A 19142-nucleotide genomic window follows, 5' to 3' on the forward strand; every position below is an offset into this window, starting at 1 on the left:
AGTATCAGTTTACTGTTTTGGCTGGAGCATCAAGTCCTTGCAGATACTGCTTTCATTCTCAGAGAGTTTAACTGAGTTTAACTACAGTTAAACAACCATAGTTCAGAAGCAGCTACTGCGGTACAACTAGAAAAAAAAAAGTTTGTAAGAGTAGCTTCCTATCCAAAGAAAGAGTTTAACCATAGCTCACAATTTCAGAGGTCTGTTTCACTCAAGCCTGTCCAAGATTAAGTTTAGTATTTTTTTGCAGAAAGCCAACTTTAGCTGCTAACTCTTCAACTACGTACTGTCTTGACTCTTCCCCACACAGAATATATTTTGAGACAGCCACCTTACTTACCCCTAATTCTAGACAACACTGATGCTTTCACAAGCCCTCATTTTTGCTCTGAATCTTTTGTATTTCTTTTAATTTTTTCAATGCTATATTTACCTACATGCCAACTATAGTAGGGAAGATACTGCTGTTTTTATTTTACTAAAAGGGAACTCTTAAACAGAAAGAGATTAATATTTTAACCACATCCAAAAAGTCTGTTTTAAGTGACTAATGCATCGTTGGAGAAGTCTGTTTTAGAACTTAAGAAAACCTTTACCTTTAACAAGACAATTTTTTTAATTGCAGTTTGCCCTCCCCCTACATGTACATCTCATGTCACAGAAGTGTCACTATGTGACACCTAGTCCAATTACAGGATAATTTAAAGTTCTGGATGAATTAAAGCATAAATATGGAAAAAGATGTTTTCAGTCCTTTATGTTAGCATGGCAAGGAGGATTTTGAGCAACACTCAGCATAAGAGCTACCATTTCCTATTTGCTGCCACAACTGGGTTTACAACCAGACTCTTAACTGGTCAAAGTAGGCAAGCAGGAGGAGGCTTGTAAAAGTTCCACTGTATTTAGTTAGGTAGGCAAAAAAGCCTGTCTGCCATTAACCTCAAGAAAACAGCAATTGCTATTTGGCAGCCAACACTTTCTTCACACCAACAAAGCCTGTTATCAATCAGTTTGATGCTGGAAAGTAAGAAGCCATAAAAGTAGCATGCAAGACTAAGAACCTCACAGATCACAGATGTGCAAGAGAAGGCATGCACAGGGCTCCTCAAATGAGTCAAGGTGAGTGAATAGCTTCCCATTCTTGCTAAACAGACATGTTGAAATTTGGGATCAGCGCAAATATGGTGCCACTCCTTCACCAATCCCAGTGATGAATACATTGATAAATACCTCTAAAACATGCTGCCTAACAACTTGTCTTGTTAACACAGGCTTTTCACAAGGGAGAACCATATCACTAACTGGTTCTACGCAGATCAACAGGCTGACAGTCCCTCAAGTTATATTTTGACTTTAGTTACCTTTTACTTACACAGATCCTAAGACTGCACATCAAATACCTTATCACCCCTCAGGCTGTATGACTACCCATTCACGATCTACAGAACTGCCAGACTCCCTGTTTGACGGGATGAAGTCAGGACAGACATATGCTTTATTTCTAAGACTTCTATTTTAATTTACAGTGATACCTGAACACCTTCTGAAGAACATACAGCTGAAAACAATGAGCAGCAAGATATGCCTTGTGAGATGGAAGCTGCAAGACCTCAAGAGCTGCTTGCTGCCTTGCATGGAAATCTGCAGTTTGCACTGCACTATTTTCATGCCTATACAGAGCCATTAAGTGGGAAAGGCAGAAAAGTAGGCGTTCATGATCCAGAGATTTCTAGAAGGTTTGGCCTGTAAGCCAGTTTTCTTCTTCCAACTTGTTGAGAACTCTCTGCCAGTGCATCTAGTCTGCTCCTTTATAGACAAGAGTGAGATATGACATAAAAAAGAAAACATTTTTCTAGAAGAGTAGCAAAAAACCAAAAAGTTTCTTAATCACTATCAACTCCATGATACCATAGACAAGTGAGGACTGCACACTGCAAAGTACAGATGTCTGCACAAAAAGTTCAACATAAATACATGCATAAAGGAGCACACAGTGACACTCCAATGGTGTCCTCAGTTGGGAGATTTGGGAGTGGGAAAGCCACTTTCTGCCCATGTGGATTTTGGAGAAATTAGAAAGTATAAGTTTAGGCAGGAATACAGCTGCAATCCCTAAACATGAAACAGCAATTTACCACTCTATAGTTAGCTATCAGCTAATAAACATGCTATTTGCCACCTTACATCTACAATAAATCCTTGCAAGAGAAAATAATAAAAAATATATATTTGTGTTGACTAGATACAACTTAAGACCTACTTTTAGAAATTTGAGAATAGATTTAAAAATTTTATGCTGGGTAATGGCACTTGCCTTCTCCCCCTCCCCAAGGGCGTGAAGAATAGTTTATGTTTCAGTGAACTCTGCTTCAAAGAAAATGCTCTATGCAACTCATCCTTTTCTTCTTCAAAAAAAAAATATGGGTAGCAGCAGTAATAGAGAATTAAAAAATAAAAAAAACCCCACACTTCTGCGTGGGAAAAAGCTCATACAATTCACTTAATCCCATTCAAGATTTCAAGAAAAACTGATAGGAATGAATATCATTAAAATTCATCTCAAACTTTAAATCAGTTACAGCTTTTGGATGGGAGGTCTTACTACTCCAGAAAACACTCAGCATAACTGACATCTTATTGATATCTCTGGTTTCCAATTTAAAATTCAGCTCAAACCAATAGAAGTAATGAACTGTCAGAAAACTTAAACTTAGAAAATGATTCAACTTATTTACTGTCCATAACAGAAACTTACTTACTGCATTCTAAAGACTGATTTTTATTATTCTCATACTCTGAAAATATTTTCACTCCTGCTTTTATTAAATATTTGCAAATATAAAAAAAAATGCCTAACACTTTCAGGCATACCAAGGCTTTATTACAAGATGACAGCATTTTTCAACCATAGACAAACTGTAACTGTTCTCTTTAGACAAGGCAAGCAGTGGTGAGGCCAGAGTCTGCAATTCCATAGACTCACTGATAAACAGTGCCTTACATGTGCAACATGAAGCACAATTATTATCTCAAGGAGCTTAGTTCTGTGTTATATTAACTAGGAAGCTGGTAATGAAAAACAAACAATTTGCATAGGGATCAGGCAGCCTCTCAAAAAGCTTTGAAAACATAACACCCATCATTTATGCATATACCTAATCATAAAATGAGGGTTCCCTACTCCCTTGCTTGGAGTTCTAAGCCAGCGAAGACACAGACATAAATGGAAGAGACCTGCAGAAGTAGACTTGCATTTCAGTTACTCTGGAGGCATGTACTTCGATAACAACTGAGGCCCCCTAACTAATTAAAATATATTTACAGCTCACACAGAAAAGTGACATAAACTATTAAAGGAAAAAAAACATAGATGAGCAGCAAGTTAGTCTAAGTGGCTGAATTTATGAATACCAGCACTTACAATGGGTTGCCAAAGCTAGTAGTTTAGTAACTTTAAAACATTATTTTAATTCAGCACCTGAGGCTTTGCTATAGCCTCACTTGCCTTGCCTACTCGGTCCCCTTTCTGTAATTATTTTATTTTCGCTAAACCAAATATTCTGTCTGCTGACTTAATATCATTGATTAATGATAGAAAGCGAACATATACTCTATTTTTATTTGCTCTGTTGTTCCTTTCCAAAACAGCCTTTAAACTTGTCTTCACCTAAAAATGCTGTTCCAAGGCTCAACTTCAGTTTGAAGCACTTTAGATCCACAGCTGAGGTTTAAATGATTGGGTTAGAATAGCATACAGCAGGCAGTACTTGGGAAGATGGGAGAAGGAAGAATGAAAAACATGCTTGTACTCCCCTTCCTCTGGCTGTGACCCTAGAGTAGAACAAATTTAACAGAAGTTTTAATGGAGCAATCTCCTTCTGCAAATACTGAAAGATCAAGGAGAATGGGACTAACTTGAAGAACTTTCTATTCCCCAGAAAAGGAATACATTACTCTCTCAAAGCCTCCAGCTTTCTCTTTACACAGTTTCTGAAGTATCAACTAGTTGAGGAATGCCAATTCTGACTTGGAATCAGAACACGTAGTGCAGGAAGGAGAAGTTTCTGAGGGGGAGGACAATTGTGAAGAATTTGCTGGCAACCAGCCAGCTGAACTAACACTCAGACATTTTAGGTACCCTGATATAAACAAGCATCAAAACATAAGCAATGTAAAGATAGATAATAAGAAAATACTGCATTGTTTAGTTTCAATTTGTTCAGTACAACTGATGCAACAATCAGTTGAAATACAAACTACACAATAATAATATCTTAAAATAATTAACTCTTACAGGACCTAACATCTCATGTCCAAACCTTTAAATTTTTTTGCTAGTAAGCTATACATTTAAACAACAAGCAACAAAAGAACACCTTTTATATTCAGAATAACTGCAGAATATAATGTGATTTGCTTCCTTCTAAGACACATATGCAAAAAATCACATCTCTAAAATAATGCTGATCAAACAGATCAACACTCTCAATGCTCCAGAAATACAACAGTATAAACTGCTAACTCCAAAGATCAGATGAACAAAAGCTACATGGGTGGCATAAACTGAAAAGGCAGCCTTTAGACTCTGCTCTGCATGTCCTTATTTAGTATGCTTGGTCTGTATATACCTTTTTTTAAAAATAACATTCTATTAGATCTTCAATACTGCAGGTTTTGTATTAGCTTTTTGAAACAGCATACTGTATCAAAACTGGTTTAACGTAGATGCCCAGCTCTTGTATCAGGGTAGGTCAAGCTGCCTATGATAGAGCTAAAATGCGTTCTGGCTCCAGAACTACAAGCATGCATTCCCACCAAAAGAAGATGCATTTATAAAACTCTTGTCACATGATTAGATGTGAGGCAGAACAAAAAAATTTAATACACTTCTCAAAGCCATTCTGTATTTTATACATTTCTCCTTTTAATGTAGGGTTAACACTTCCATTCTTTTCATTCTATTTTCATTTATAAAAGTTATCATGCCTACTTCAAAAATACCCTTTAGTTCTGCAACAATCCTCTTGATTACCTGTACTACACAACTGCAATCTAGATGTAGTTGCACTACAAGTATATGTAATAGCAAATTTTTTTGTTGATTCTGTAACAGGACAACAGAAACATAAATACTGAAGCTCATCTTGCAGCAAGCCAGCATAACTCTGTGCAGAACTTTTCCTCTGTGGATCACCTCCTCCTATAAAGCCCCTCCAACTAAAGAAATCATTGATTTACACTTAATAATGATGAATTTTATTTTTAGCCACATTTCCCATTCATGAAATACAGTCAGTCTCTCTTTTCCTGCCCTAATTACAAAGTTTTCTTTTCTTCCCCAGTACAGAGCTATAAGTAACCAAACTCTGTCAAAGATATAAAAGCTTTTAACCTTGCTCATGAATTAAGAGTTAAAATGTGACTGGAGCAAGTTATATAACTGTAAGAAGTGCCAAGTGTCTTCAGTTGTGTCAGCCTTCATTAAATATAAACACTGATTAAGAGATAGCAAAGAAAAAAAAACCATGAAACCAGAGAAAGCCCAAAGTCAAGAAAGTCAAAAGATTACATCAGGATCACCCCTCTCTTTCAGTAAAGAAAACCAATAAAAAGATCTTAAGCTTTCAACATGCCTGCTAAATGAATACAAAGACATAAACGCAATTCAAATGGTTGCCGTTTTCCCCTTTTTATTTGAAAAGATGCAGTCACGCCCAATTAGCTAAAACGGAAGATGCCAAACTTTGGGGGCCGTCCGGCACTACCAACGCTCGCGTTGCCTTGCAGACCGCCGACAGAGCCAATAGATGCGACCAGCCTACAGATGCGATCCTTCCCGTATTGCTCTGCAAACTACTCTTTGAGGACTGATTATTATATACGTATTTATACATACAAAAACAGAGAGGCTTGGGCAGTGGCACAGCCACCCTCGCGGGAAAGCCCACGCTGCCCGCAGCACTGGGGCAGGCGGGGGGGGGGGGCAAACGGCCGCCGTTGGGGCCCCCGGAGGCGGCTGCGCGGCCAGCACCGAGGCCGCCCCGGAGCCGGGGCCTCTGCAGCGGGTGCGGAGCGGACGCAGCCCGTGCCGCGCGGTCAGGGCGGAGAGAACACCCACCCCCGCCGCGGAGGGCGACCGCGGGCAGCATCGGCCCCGCCGGAACCCCCCCCCAGTGCCCCCTGCGGGGGGAGGGCCCCCACGCCGCCGCTCCCCGCCCTACCTGAGACCGCGGAGGAAGCGCCCTCGCCGCCGCCGCCGCCCACACCCCACTCCGCGCCCGCCAGACACCGCCGCCAGAGACACTCCCGCCGCACTGCGCACGCGCGCACCGCCCCGCCACCGCCGGCAGCCCCCGGCCCGCAAAGGCTGCCGGGAAACCGCTCAACCCGCGACGGGACCTTCCTCCCAAGGTATGCCGGGATCTGTAGTCCCGGATGAGGCGCACAGCATGCTGGGACACGTAGTCCGCCCCCAGCAGCGCGGGATTGCTGCCGTTGCCGTGACGAATCGTTTGCCCGAACGGGAACATGCGCCGCTCTGCCCTCCCTCCCTCCCTGCCCCCGTTTCCGCACCCACAGGGGTCGCGGTGGTGCTCGGCTGCACTTGTGGGGCTCGTAGTGCCGCGGGAAGCTTGGCCCGCCCCGCGCCTACAAGTATCCGGGTCCCCGGGAGCGGAGCCGGCGGGAGCGTTTGATGGCGTCGCCTAGCAGCGGCCTTTGCCGCTGTGGTGGTCCTCGGGGAGCGGTGAGGCCGCGAGTGGGAGGTGGCGCTGCGCTGCGGGAGCGGCCGAGGTCCCGGGGCTCTGTGCTGCCGCCGCCCGCCCTCCGCCGGGGGCGCCGCGGCCAGCGGGGAGCCTGGGCGGCGGCGGATGGGAGCGGGCGGCGCTGGCGGGCGGTGGCCGTTAGCGCCGTTGCACACGCGCCGCGCGCAGCGGTGGCGGCGGGCGCGGGGACGTTTGCGCCCCGCTGCTTAGAGTTGCGCTTCGCCCCTGCCCCCGCGAGAAGGCGGACGCAAAGCGAGGTGATTTGCCGCTCCGGAGGAGGCGGACGGACTCGAGGCAGAATGGTTTTTCGGCAGCATCCCGAAGTGGTCGCGGTGTGTCTCGCTGTCGCTCCCGGGGCCGCGATATACAAATTTGAAGAAAACGGGAACCCTGCACAGGTTCCCATTCTGTGTGTGGCTTCGTGCTGTGATGCAGTGCTGTGTACCACTAGTATAGCAGAGCTCGTTGTGGATAACCTAGTTTGCAGATCAGAAATAGCTTAATCTGGGATAATCTCCATAGAGTAAACAAATAAGGATTTAGCAGAGCGTGTCTCCTGCGTGACTGTGCTGCTTTTTAGTATTTAGTCTTGCTCGAGTGTACATGGCACTGTGTTGCACATTACGCATGCCTTTATGAAAGAGGAGTGGCTGCTCCTAATGCTGCTTAATTTCACTGTGAGGAAGCTGAGGTATCGGCATGGTAGTTTAGTTGTCTTCTCTTCGTGTGGCTTATTGTAGGCAGCGCTGGGCATTATAACTTGAACTTGCCCACCACACTTCCCATTTTTTCTGCCTTACAGAACTTTCTAACATCAGACCATTTTATATATGCTTGGTTTCCTGGGTAAGCCAAGAAAATCTTGTGTTAACTAAAGTCAAATGCATGTATATTTAACTGTTTTTATAGAACCATGATCTCCTCCTCTCACCACACTGATCTGTCAGCTAACAAGCACACACTATAGCGAGGGGAAGAGCTCAGCTAAATTTTAGGATGAACCACTTTTCAATTGAATAACTTAACTTTCTTTTATTGCCCTCAAGTATTTACATACTGTGGAATGTACTGTACAAAAAGCTTGTGTCCCCAACAGCTTACTATCGTTGTCCCTCCAACAAGTGAAGTATTTCTCATTCACTGACTATGGCCCATATCCTTATGATGCCTTATGATTTTGTGTTATTTTCCGTTGTCCTCTAGGAAAACCAGAAAAGCAAAATTTGTATATGATATTATTAGGAAGCCATGGATTATATGGAATGAATGTTTTCTAAAACATTTAGTAAACACTGAAGAAACAATAAATACAGAGAGCTGTCAAGTAGTGTACATCAGAGAAGAAGAGGTTGATTTTCATCTTCACTTAAGCGTACACCAGGATTTCAGAGTTTTCCAGTTCTTTCAGATTGTGTAGGCATATTTCCTGGGAAAATAGTATCACTTCAACCTTTCATTAAGGAAGGAACTTTCAGTTTTTGAGTCTTCTGCTGAATATGAACAGGGTGAATGATGAACAGATGCCAAAATATCATGCTCAACATAGGGCATTGTTGCAGTTCTGAGAGAGTTTGTTTTTTTTTCATAAAATACATATCTCAGTTGTGTCATTAGTTTATTTAATATTAATGAACTAAATGTCCTAGTTAATTTTATGTTTTTCTTAATTTTCTGAACCATTAAAGCCATATTTATAATTTAAGGCAATATATAAGTAGATTTAAAATGTTTCCTTTTAAACTTGACAGAATCCAATTTTTGGAATATTGCTGATATGGAGTAGGAGCAGCTCTGGAGAATGTAGTAATCCAAAGACTTCCATTCTCTTTTTCCTATTTCAGGTACCATGTTGACCTCCAGACCTATGGGAAGTCACTGTAACCCACAACAACCAGCAGGTAATCTGTAGAACAAAACTTTATACCACTTTCAGATTAGATTTTCATCTGTTTCCATAATGATTTTTGTCACTATAAGGAGATTTTTATCCTACAACAGCTGATTCAAAGAACATCAGGCTCTAAGAATAAGTGTTTATCCATTAACATAGGGGTGCTGCATTATGAGGTTGGGAATGACAGAAAGAAAGTAAAAATAGAGGTTTCACATGTGTCATCTTCGGTATTTGTGTCACAAATTCTTTGATTGTGCATGATCTGATTTTTAACTTAAAGAAAAAAAGGTTTTATTATAGACCTCTTGGTTACAGTAGACCAAAATGTGAATGTGTTACAAAAATCCATACAGCTATTTAGTATCATCTCATGTGGTTCACTGGCCTGCCTCTGTTAAATCATTTAACGAAAAATTGATTGACAGTGATAACATCTTATGATTGTCATTTTTGTTCCAGGAAAAACATTATAAATTCAACATGGCACCCATTTTAGATTGGAAGAAGCTTATGAAAGTTGATCCAGATGCTCTGCCTCATCAAGAGGAACTAGCGGATAGATTGCTGGAGACTGTGTCCAAGGTACTCAAGGGGCAAACAGTGAACATAAGGGTTTTGTTATGCATTCTTCCCTCAACTCTCTCTGGTCCTTCACGTAAATAAATGGTTTATTTTTTTTTTTAAATTTCATTGACATTTATATAAAAATACTGTTGTCTGTTTCCTTAGGTTGATGGAAAAGACTTAAAAAATGAAGCTTCTGAACAATTGATACATCTTTTTAAAATTACTCAGTCACTAATGAAGGTTTGTATTGATCCTTACTTTCTACACTTCTGTAGTTGTGTTTGTTTATTTTTTTATGTAGGTGAAAGCATGGTCACTCTTTTTTTTTTTCCTGCATTGACCACACTGCTTATTCCTTAGAGCAGTTATATGCTAAATATGTGCTTGCGCCAGAATTCCTGCTTACAGCTGTTAGGATTATGGTATGTACCAGTGGGAACTAAAGTGACTAGAACTAAAATAGTTATATAGTTAAGGAAGCTTAGTTTTATAGGTGGAAAATGCAAACAAATACCTCAAAAACGGGTAGGATGTTGTAAGTTATTGACAATGATGTTAACTTTATTAGAAGTTTTTGTGGCATGCTGATGTTTTGGAGTAGGCTTAAATGCATACATGTCACCGTTCAAGGAAGAAACACCCTAAAACAGTTGTGATATCTTGAATTTACTGATAAATGTACTGGAAGCAAGAAAGTAAAGCTGTGGAGGTTAATGTATTGCTTTTAGAGGGGCTTTTTTAGTGATTTTTCTCAACCATATGCCTTGGATTGTTTAGATAGATCCATAAAATAAAGGTGATATTTCAACAGTGTGAAGTTCTTAACAGTCATGTGACCATCGGCATAGTGAAAAAATGTAAGTGGTCACATTTGTTTGCAGAGAGAAAATTGATTTTTTTTTTTTTTGTAAATGTTTTCAGCATTCTGAACATGAGGTGTGTGGAACCATCTGTTAACTTATGCTAATAGTACATCTTTTTTCTTTTCTTACTTACTGTTTTTTTTCCAGATGAAAGCTCAAGAGGTAGAGCTGGCACTAGAAGAAGTTGAAAAAGCTGGGGAAGAACAAGCCAAATGTGGTAAGCAAGCCTTTTTGAATAGATCTTTTGTCTTTACTGCTGTTTATAAATAATTTGTCAAATGCATTTTGTAGGTTTTTTAAGTGTAAGGAACTGAATAAAATACCAACCCCACTGAATTCAATTGCAAATCATATTTGTTTTAATGAGGCCAAGTATTTATTAAGTTAACCATTGTCATTTTAGGTACTTTTTACCATATCAAGTAATTCAGTATTTCTGATTTATTTTAACAGAAAATCAATTTAAAACAAAGGTGATGAAACTTGAAAATGAATTAGAGGTATGTTTTCAAATTTTAGTTTCTAGAGTGCTGATGTCAATTCTTTTGTTTTAATGAGGTTCTTTACACTCGTATTTTAATACAATATTTTATTTAAAATAAAATAGGAGAGCTTTTATGAATGGATAAATAATTCCAAAACTTGACAGATATTCACATTTCAGTCAGGCAGCTGAAATACAAATTGATCAAAAGCTTGGATTTTGAATCAGACCCTCATTTCTCACTTTTTCTATTGGAAGACAATTCACTTCTATCAAAGAGACATAATAGCCATACAGTTTAGTTAAATCTTTTTATTGGCTTTTGAATATTCAACCTCAAGTTGCAAAAATCTGTATGTACAATTTTTTTTTTTTGCTTTAATATATTCCATTTATTTTTAGTGATTTTTTGTTGTTGTTGTTATTGTGGACAGAAGCTAGTGTGCCCTAGTTTGCTCATGCCCTTGCTCTTGCTTTTCCTGAACATCAGTCTTAGCATCTGCTTAGTTTCTGATTTCTTTCTATTTTGAAGAACTGTCCTATATTTATAATGCTGTCTATTTTAATGCTCTTAAGATGGCACTAAGATCTGCTGGTGGTCGTGATACTCGTTTTTTGCGTGATGAGATCCGCCAGCTGGAAAAACAATTGGAACAAAAAGAGAGGGAGTTAACAGATATGGAAAAGGAATTGGAAAAAGAGAAGAAAGTTAATGAACAGGTAAGAAGGACTTCAGTCTGACATCTCTAAAGCTGTGAAGGCTCTGGAACATCCTTTGAAAGGTCAATATTCTGAGAAGAGCTTCTGCAGTAAAAAACTGATGAAATAGGACTGCAGTGCATTCATTTTCTGATTTGTTTCTGCAGCTCTTTGTTTTCATAGCTTGTGATATTAGCAGTTTATATGTAAAATTTATTCATATTGTTCTAGCTTGTTCTTCGAACTGAAGATGCAGAAAATGAAAACATCAAATTAAGGAGAGAGGTTAGTGAAGTATTATACACAATAGCTATTGAATCCATGGGCTGATATACTTACTTTAGTGTATATATATATATACACTATATATATATACGCACACAGAGAGTGTATTTATATATAGTATACTGTGTATGCTACTTAGTATATATAAGAGTTAACATTCTTTATTACTAGAATTAAAAAAAAATCATTCTCTTAAAACATTTTTCTAGCTGTCTTTTAACCCTTTAACACTTGTAATCTTCTTGGCCTCTGGCAGAATAAAATGGACAGCAAAAGTCAAAATTATTGTCCTAGGATAAACCTTGAAAAGCATTCCTCAAATATGCTGTTTTATCCATATAATGTACATGTGCGTGCATGTGTACACAGACAGGTATATAGAAAGTTCTATTTTATTTTGCCTTTATTTTGAATCCTTTTCAGTCTTCCTAAAGCAAAGATAACTTCTAATACTTTTCATGCTTTCTTCTCTTGATCTTGTTCTCTCCTTTTTAATCTGAAGAAAAAAAGAATAAAGAAAAAGGTGAGGCTTTTAAGTATTTAAAAGCAGACTGTAGCAATTTGGATGGGCTTTGACTATCTTAGCTCTTTGTGTTAGCTTATTAGAAAAACAGCATATTTTCAACTCTTTAAAATAGATTTAATTTTTGATTGCTTTCTGTGCAGAATGAACAATTGCGTCAGGATATAATTGACTATCAGAGACAAATAGATTCTCAAAAAGAAACAATTCTGTCAAGAAGAGATGATTCTGATTACAGATCTCAGTTGTCCAAAAAGAACTTTGAGCTTGTCCAGTATTTGGATGAAATTCAGGTAAAATCTATTTATGATATTGCATATTTATTAGATTATTACTGGCAACAGTATTTTTTGAAAAGCTATGACAGTTTATAGGTTAAATTCCATGGAGTAATGGAATTCATAATGCTAGTGGGTTGTGTGGTGCATGAACTCTGCATCTGTGAATCTGAGGGAACAAAGTCATTGACTTAGGCAATGAGAGATGTGTCTTTTAGAATAAACTTTTAATGCATAGCTGTTAGGATTTGTTGAAATTGATGATCCAGAGGTGCAAAACTCTCAGAACTGCTAATTTCTTTATATTTGCAAGTATTACATTTAATGTAGCTATCAAATTGCTGGTTATTCAGGTATTAAGAAGTGCATATTTCTAAAGCAGCTGCTTCTTTGATTTTGTAGAACTTGACTGAAACTAATGAGAAGTTAGACATTCAAAACCAAGAAATGAGAAAGAATCTTGAGGAATCAGTGCAAGAAATGGAGAAGATGACTGATGAATATAACAAAATGAAACTGATTGTGCAACAGTCTGATATTTTTATGGATCAGTTAAGAAAAGAGAAAGAACAGTATAAATTTCAAGTAAGAAGTGACTTTTATATTATTGAGAGATGTTATAATTTTGTAGGATAATATTTTATTGTCATTATTTAGCTTGAATTCAGAAATGTTCAATGTGTCCAGTTAAAAACACATGCTCTACTGAAAAAAACCCATGATCTTTAAACTTGATGCAAATGTTAAGAACTTGATAGCAGATTACAAAATATTTTCATTCAAAATGTTAGTCATACTGTTCTTAGAGTTGTAACCTTGTTGCTGCAATGCTAATTGTTAAGTTGTATGTACTAGATGTGATTTGTTTATGCACATGCAGTGGTTAAACAAAACATTTTTGATATGATGTTGATCCAAATGGCATTTATAGGTTCAGGAGCTTTCAGACCAGCTGAAGGCAAAGAATGAGGAAGACGATCCACTCATGGCAGCTGTAAATGCAAAAGTTGAAGAGTGGAAGGTACTTTGTAATAAATTTGATTACTTTTTAATATATTTTTGATTCTTTTCAGGAATTATTTCAAGTGTTCTGATGGTATTTTATCTTCTTTGCAGAAAATCTTGGCTTCAAAAGATGATGAACTTTTAGAGTATCAGCAAATGTTGTTTAACTTGAAAGAGAAAATGAAAATGGCCCAACTTGATGTTGACAGAAACAGTGTAATGGCCCTTCAGCAGGTATTATCTGCGTGAGCACACTCACGTGCACATGCGCGCGCCCACACACATATATATATAAAATATCGTTTGCAAAGTATGCTGCTGACCAAATACATTATTCAGATTTTGTGTTTTGCAAATATCAGAATATACATGTTATTCATTTTGAGAATTATGAGACTGGTTGCCTTACTCTGCTACAAGGTTGGTTTAATATACAGGGTACAGAGAAAACTTCTTTCTTTGTAGGTATGAACTGAACTTTTGGTGGCTGATTTTGTTACTTTCATATTTATCTTGTCTAATTATTAGTAGAGTCACTGCTTTAACGTCTAAGCATACAGTATTTAATGTTGTTAAATTATAGCTTAGTTTCTGGCTTTTAAACATTTGTTAGTCAAGGAAGAGTCATAACTCTTAACTAGCAGATAACCTGCTGTTTTTCTTTGTCCTGCATGTGACAAACTACAAGTCTGTGATTCAGCCCATTACAGAGCTAGCTGAATTTAAGTGTCTCTTAATTTAATTCAGAGTTAGCACAGTTGTTTAAAATTTTAAGTTTCCCCACTTTCATGTTTGAAAGTTTTTTTCAAGAGAAGAAAACCTTTAGGAATCCTGTAATGTAGATTATGGAAAACTTAGTTTCATGACTCCAGGATCATTTCCTACCTCGCTTCATGTCTTTTGAATAAATATGTCATGATGACATATTTGAGCCTTTGTAGACTGAGCAGCTTGGTGAGATAAATTTATGCAGTATTCCAAAACTAGGAACTGGTAGGTTTTCAGGAGGAAAAAAAACAAAACAAAACAGGCTCTGATTATCATAAGAGGAAAGCAGCTGAAAATCAGCTCTTACAAGCAGTCATAGAGTCCATTTTTAGGTGTCGAGATGGCTGTAGAAATTGCTTTTTTGGATGATGGTCATTAACATGCCACTTAGTGTTGTGGAAATAAGCACATTTTTAAACCAGATATTTAAAAAATAAATTATGTTACTGCTTTGTCCATTCAAAATGGACTGAAGGTTGTTGAAGTTTAATGTACGTTTACATTCTAAAGGGTTGTTTTACCTCCTTACAATGTTATAACCTTTTTACCTTTAGATTTGTAATATGGTTATGTTTGTCCTCCAAGAAAGCCTAAGCTTTTGTTTTTTGGAATAATGCTGTAAAGCAATGTCAGCTGCTCTTGAGATTTTTACATTACAGTTATTTTCTGTAACTTTTTTACAAGTCTCTTTTTTCTATGCTGTTTTGTTTAGTACAGAAAAAATAACATTAAGCTCCCTGTAATATTTCCAAAGTTCATGTATAAGCTCAGAAATAGTATCATATCAATAGAAGTCACTTTCACAGTCTGTATGTACTTTTATGTGTGCATGCATGCAGAGCAAGATGAGGTACAAATACTTAAAAGTTAGATAACTTGCTGAAAGGCAGTCCTGCAATACAGACATGAGAGATGTCATGTGTGACAGATCATTAGTCTTTCCAATCTTGAATTTGTGTATCTCAGTTCCCAGCAGCAATTGTTCATGAGGAAACCTTAGGAAATCTGTAGTCTGAAGTTGTTCATCATGCAGTTGCTTAACTCTTAGAGAATTGTTCCATTTAAAACTGATGCACTAAAATACTGCCTTAATGTGACTGTATTCTTTGAATGCTTTATTTTTACTATTTTTCTTTTATTTTTGCTGCTTTGCCTTTATATACCCAACTTCTAGATAATATCTGAACTCTATGTTGTAAGTACAGTATATTTGCTTTTTTCCTAAAATTTTTATATATTAACAGTTTTTCATTTTTTCATTTACCTATGAAGAAGTGTGTTGTTCTGTGTTGATAGCTTGTCTGTCAGTAAAGAAGAATTTATTTAATGGACATTTTTTTATTTGTTTTGTTTTGTTTTATTTTGTTTTTTATGGTAGGGTATGCAAGAACGAGATGCTCAGATAAGATTGCTTACCGAGCAAGTTGAACAATATACCAAAGAAATGGAAAAAAATGCATTGATTATTGAGGAATTGAAAAATGAACTCCAAAAAGATAAAGGTAGCTAAGGGAAAACTAAAAAATACCAATTTACTGTGTCTATTCTTTATTCTTTAGAAATACTAAAAATATTTGGAGTATTTGAGTAATACGGATCTAAGGGGTTTTTTTTGTCCGTTTCCGTTTATCAAACATCGGAGAATGGCTTAAATTTGTTCACAGTACTTCAGTTGGCTTTAATGGTAATACAGTGCTTAATAATAAAACTATTCATGTTCTTTACAGGGTTAAAGCATGAAATATAAGGTCTCAACTGTAAAGAGTTGTAGTATCTAATTCAAACTAAGTTCTGATGTCCATTATGTGTACTTACTTCTTATAAGGATTGTTTGTATGAATAATAAATAAAGCTCTTATCTGAAGTCTTTTGTAATTACCTGATTAAAAGAGCAGAAAATGAAGACTTCCTTATAACAGCCTCTGAAATGTTGTTTTTTCACGCTCAATTGCTGATAGCGAGCGCTCTTGTCTTAACTGTAAACAGATCAAGGTTTTTCTTTCCAGGTCTCTCATCTCTTGCTCAGCAGAATCGTATTGGAGAAATGCAAGAAAAGTTAAAGCTTCTAGAAGAGAGAACTAAGGAGGCTGAGAAATCAGCAGAATTAGCAGAAGCAGATGCCAGAGAAAAGGACAAAGAACTCATTGAGACTCTGAAACGAATGAGAGACTATGAACTGGTAAACAATTTGTCAGAGTGGACAGGGTATTTCATCATATTTTTTAGCAGATCACTTTGTCCTTGACTTTTTTTTTTTTTGTAGACTGTCTTCTAATTAGAAATTAGATGAATGACTTCGGATGCTGCTTTTTCTTTGATAATACCTTTAATGGTCAATGATTACGTGCAAGTTGTCAGTTTTAACATATTCACATGGGCTTGTGGATTAATAGTAATTGTACAGTCGAGGATCCATTGAAGGATCGCTGTATAACATAAGAGGACTCCATTTTGAAATACATGGAGAAAATCAGTTAAAAAGAAAATACAGTTGTACTTAGGTACAAAATAATGAGATTATCTTTTGTCAAAGAAATGAGAGGAATGTAAAAGTGACAGTTCTAGTGTTATATATATAATATATATTAATAAGATACAATGTATAATATATATTGTGTTAAATTAATAATTGTTATTAATGTGTATAACAAGGTAAAATATTCTGCAAATTTATGCCCTTATCCTATGCACAAGTTCATCTTTGCAAAGCTCATTGTATGATTAATGTCTAGATGATATACTCCTAGTGTATTTTTTTTAAATACATTTGCATTTAACTTGTATTGCTCTGCGGTATGTCTCTTGGAAGAAGAGAATTTTTCAGTAACTGTATTTTATGTCAACTGTTCATAAAGCACTGAGTATGATCAGTACTCACTCTGAAGAGAAAAGACAGTTTTGTAGGATCTGCATTTATTCAGTAACTCTTTTCACACTAAACACTGTAGAATAGTGATATAGCTTGGAAAACATTTTTGTTATTAAAGAAAGATTTAACGATTTGTTGATATAAGAAGTAGATTCTTTAAACTGTAATCACATTCCTCAAAAACTTGCGTGGACAGTTGGACAGCATACAAAAAATGGCATTATTGGTAAAATTTGCATCCCTGATCTGTAACAAAGGCATTCTGAAAATCAGTAGGATTGATTGTCTTGTCATTGTTTAACACAGTCATGAAAAATCATAGATAGGTATAGCATGTTTTCTTGAAAACTTTGTTTGCATGAAAAGATAGACATTGTAGTTAGAAAATACCAAATACCATGGTCAGAAAAATTAATATACTTTAGTGGACGTTGAGTCAGGCCCATCAAGAGGATGAACTAATTTTAATCCTGATAGTCTTCTGAAAGAATCTCTTCGCTTGACTATTGTCTTTCTGTTGTTATCACAAGTCTTCTATGTTTGTTAGCATAAAGTTTGAATCATAGTAGTTGCTTACTAAACTTATTTTATTTTCAATTAATGTCATCAGTAATGATGAAACATATACTTGTAATTTATTTTCTTACATGTTATGTTTGTTGTTTTCTTTTCAATTCCCATTTGGATTTTTGCAGGGAATATACGGTTTGGAAGAAGCTGTTGCTGAAATAAAAGATTTAAAAAAGCAAACCAAAATACGAGATCATGAGATTGAAATATTAATTAAGGAAGCCAATAAACTTGAACTTAAAATAAATGATTTTCTTGATGAAAATGAAGAACTTAGAGAGCGTTTAGGTATGCTATACCTATTAAGTTTACAATTATTCATTGTGTAAAAATTGAAATAACATTAGTGGAAATCTTTTACTATACTAAGTTAACTACTTGAAAATAATTTTGTATGTTCTGCTAATATTTGCAAGTAGTTTTATTTAGTTAGGTCAGACTGCATGACTGCACATAACTAGAGTTGGTTAATGTTGTTTTGACTGAGAAGAGCAGGAGAATAGGGTTTGCAGTGCTTCTGTTGGTTTTGATTCCTCTTTGACAGTACACTGCTTGATTCACTTCATAATATAGTAATTTGAAACCACAACATGCTGATGTTGTAATGCTAGATGGAAAAATGTGGAGGAAAGTTTGGAAGAGCTTATTTATGTTTAGGTTCTTCTACAGAAAAATATACTTAAATTTACGTAGTGTTTTATTGCATTTTGTTTTTTGAGTAATTAAAGTAAATATGCTTTTTTATGATTCTATTATGTACAGCATAACGTGTGTATTTATATACACTATATGTATATGTAATATGTATATATAAAATATACATTTTCAGCCATCGTTTTTTGACTAATTGTATTCTTATTTAAATGGGTTACATACTAATAACCACTAAAGTTAATTTTAATGTTCGTATTTAATGAATAACTATACAGCATATACTGTGTTTCAGGTCTTGAACCCAAGACAATGATTGATTTAAATGAATTCAGAAACAGCAAAACACTAAAACAGCAGCAGTATAGAGCTGAAAACCAGATTCTTTTGAAAGAGGCAAGTGATGAATCCTATTTTTATATAAGAGTCTTAAAAGATGTATTTGAACAAATTTAAATACTGATCTGTGAATAATAATATGCAGATTGAAAGATTGGAAGAGGAAAGAATTGAACTGAAAAAGCAGATTCGTAGTTTGGCCCAGGAGACAGGGAAGAGAACTGCAACATTAGGTAGGATATTTTTTATTATAAACACTCTTTTTTCAAAACCATTCTGTCTAGGTTTATTAGTTTAACTATGTTAAATTTACTGATATGTTTAAATTGCAAGGCTAAATACTTTTCACTGAGTCTGTAGGAAGATACGAGTGCCTTTGTATTTCCATAGTCTTACAGCCCAGTAGCTTTTTGACTTGTGATTGCTAATAATGGCGTCACTAAGAGTTGCGCCATTGGCTTGAAGTTCTTAGGTAGAGGATGATCTAGCCAGGATTTGTGGTAAATCTGTATAATGGATATACGTCAAAAAGTTTGGAATTTCAATTTTGTGCCACCCAGGGAAATACCACTTGCTCAGATGG

At 36.7% G+C, this 19142-nt stretch overlaps 2 protein-coding genes across 3 annotated transcripts in view; one reads left to right on the forward strand and one right to left on the reverse strand.

Moving 5' to 3' along the window:
- TMTC3 (transmembrane and tetratricopeptide repeat containing 3) overlaps positions 1-6305 on the reverse strand; it is a 36440-nt gene extending 30135 nt beyond the window's left edge. For both annotated transcript variants that reach the window (XM_026081305.1, XM_026081306.1), the window contains exon 1: positions 6222-6305. The gene's annotated coding sequence lies outside the window, so the exon portion shown is untranslated. The remainder of the gene's footprint in view (positions 1-6221) is intronic.
- A 198-nt stretch (positions 6306-6503) lies between these two features.
- The window catches only part of CEP290 (centrosomal protein 290), a 55010-nt gene continuing 42371 nt past the window's right edge, over positions 6504-19142 (forward strand). The window contains exons 1-17 of the mRNA XM_026081304.1: positions 6504-6745; positions 8606-8662; positions 9118-9240; positions 9388-9465; positions 10236-10305; positions 10542-10588; positions 11149-11292; positions 11503-11556; positions 12223-12372; positions 12760-12942; positions 13289-13378; positions 13474-13596; positions 15509-15632; positions 16137-16309; positions 17695-17857; positions 18516-18616; positions 18705-18792. Coding sequence (XP_025937089.1) covers positions 9139-9240; positions 9388-9465; positions 10236-10305; positions 10542-10588; positions 11149-11292; positions 11503-11556; positions 12223-12372; positions 12760-12942; positions 13289-13378; positions 13474-13596; positions 15509-15632; positions 16137-16309; positions 17695-17857; positions 18516-18616; positions 18705-18792 — 1690 coding nt within the window. The 5' untranslated portion in view covers positions 6504-6745; positions 8606-8662; positions 9118-9138. The remainder of the gene's footprint in view (positions 6746-8605; positions 8663-9117; positions 9241-9387; positions 9466-10235; positions 10306-10541; positions 10589-11148; positions 11293-11502; positions 11557-12222; positions 12373-12759; positions 12943-13288; positions 13379-13473; positions 13597-15508; positions 15633-16136; positions 16310-17694; positions 17858-18515; positions 18617-18704; positions 18793-19142) is intronic.

Source organism: Apteryx rowi, unplaced genomic scaffold (assembly GCF_003343035.1).
Source record: "Apteryx rowi isolate R43461 unplaced genomic scaffold, aptRow1 scaffold_541, whole genome shotgun sequence".
In the NCBI taxonomy this organism is placed as follows: Eukaryota; Metazoa; Chordata; class Aves; order Apterygiformes; family Apterygidae; genus Apteryx; species Apteryx rowi.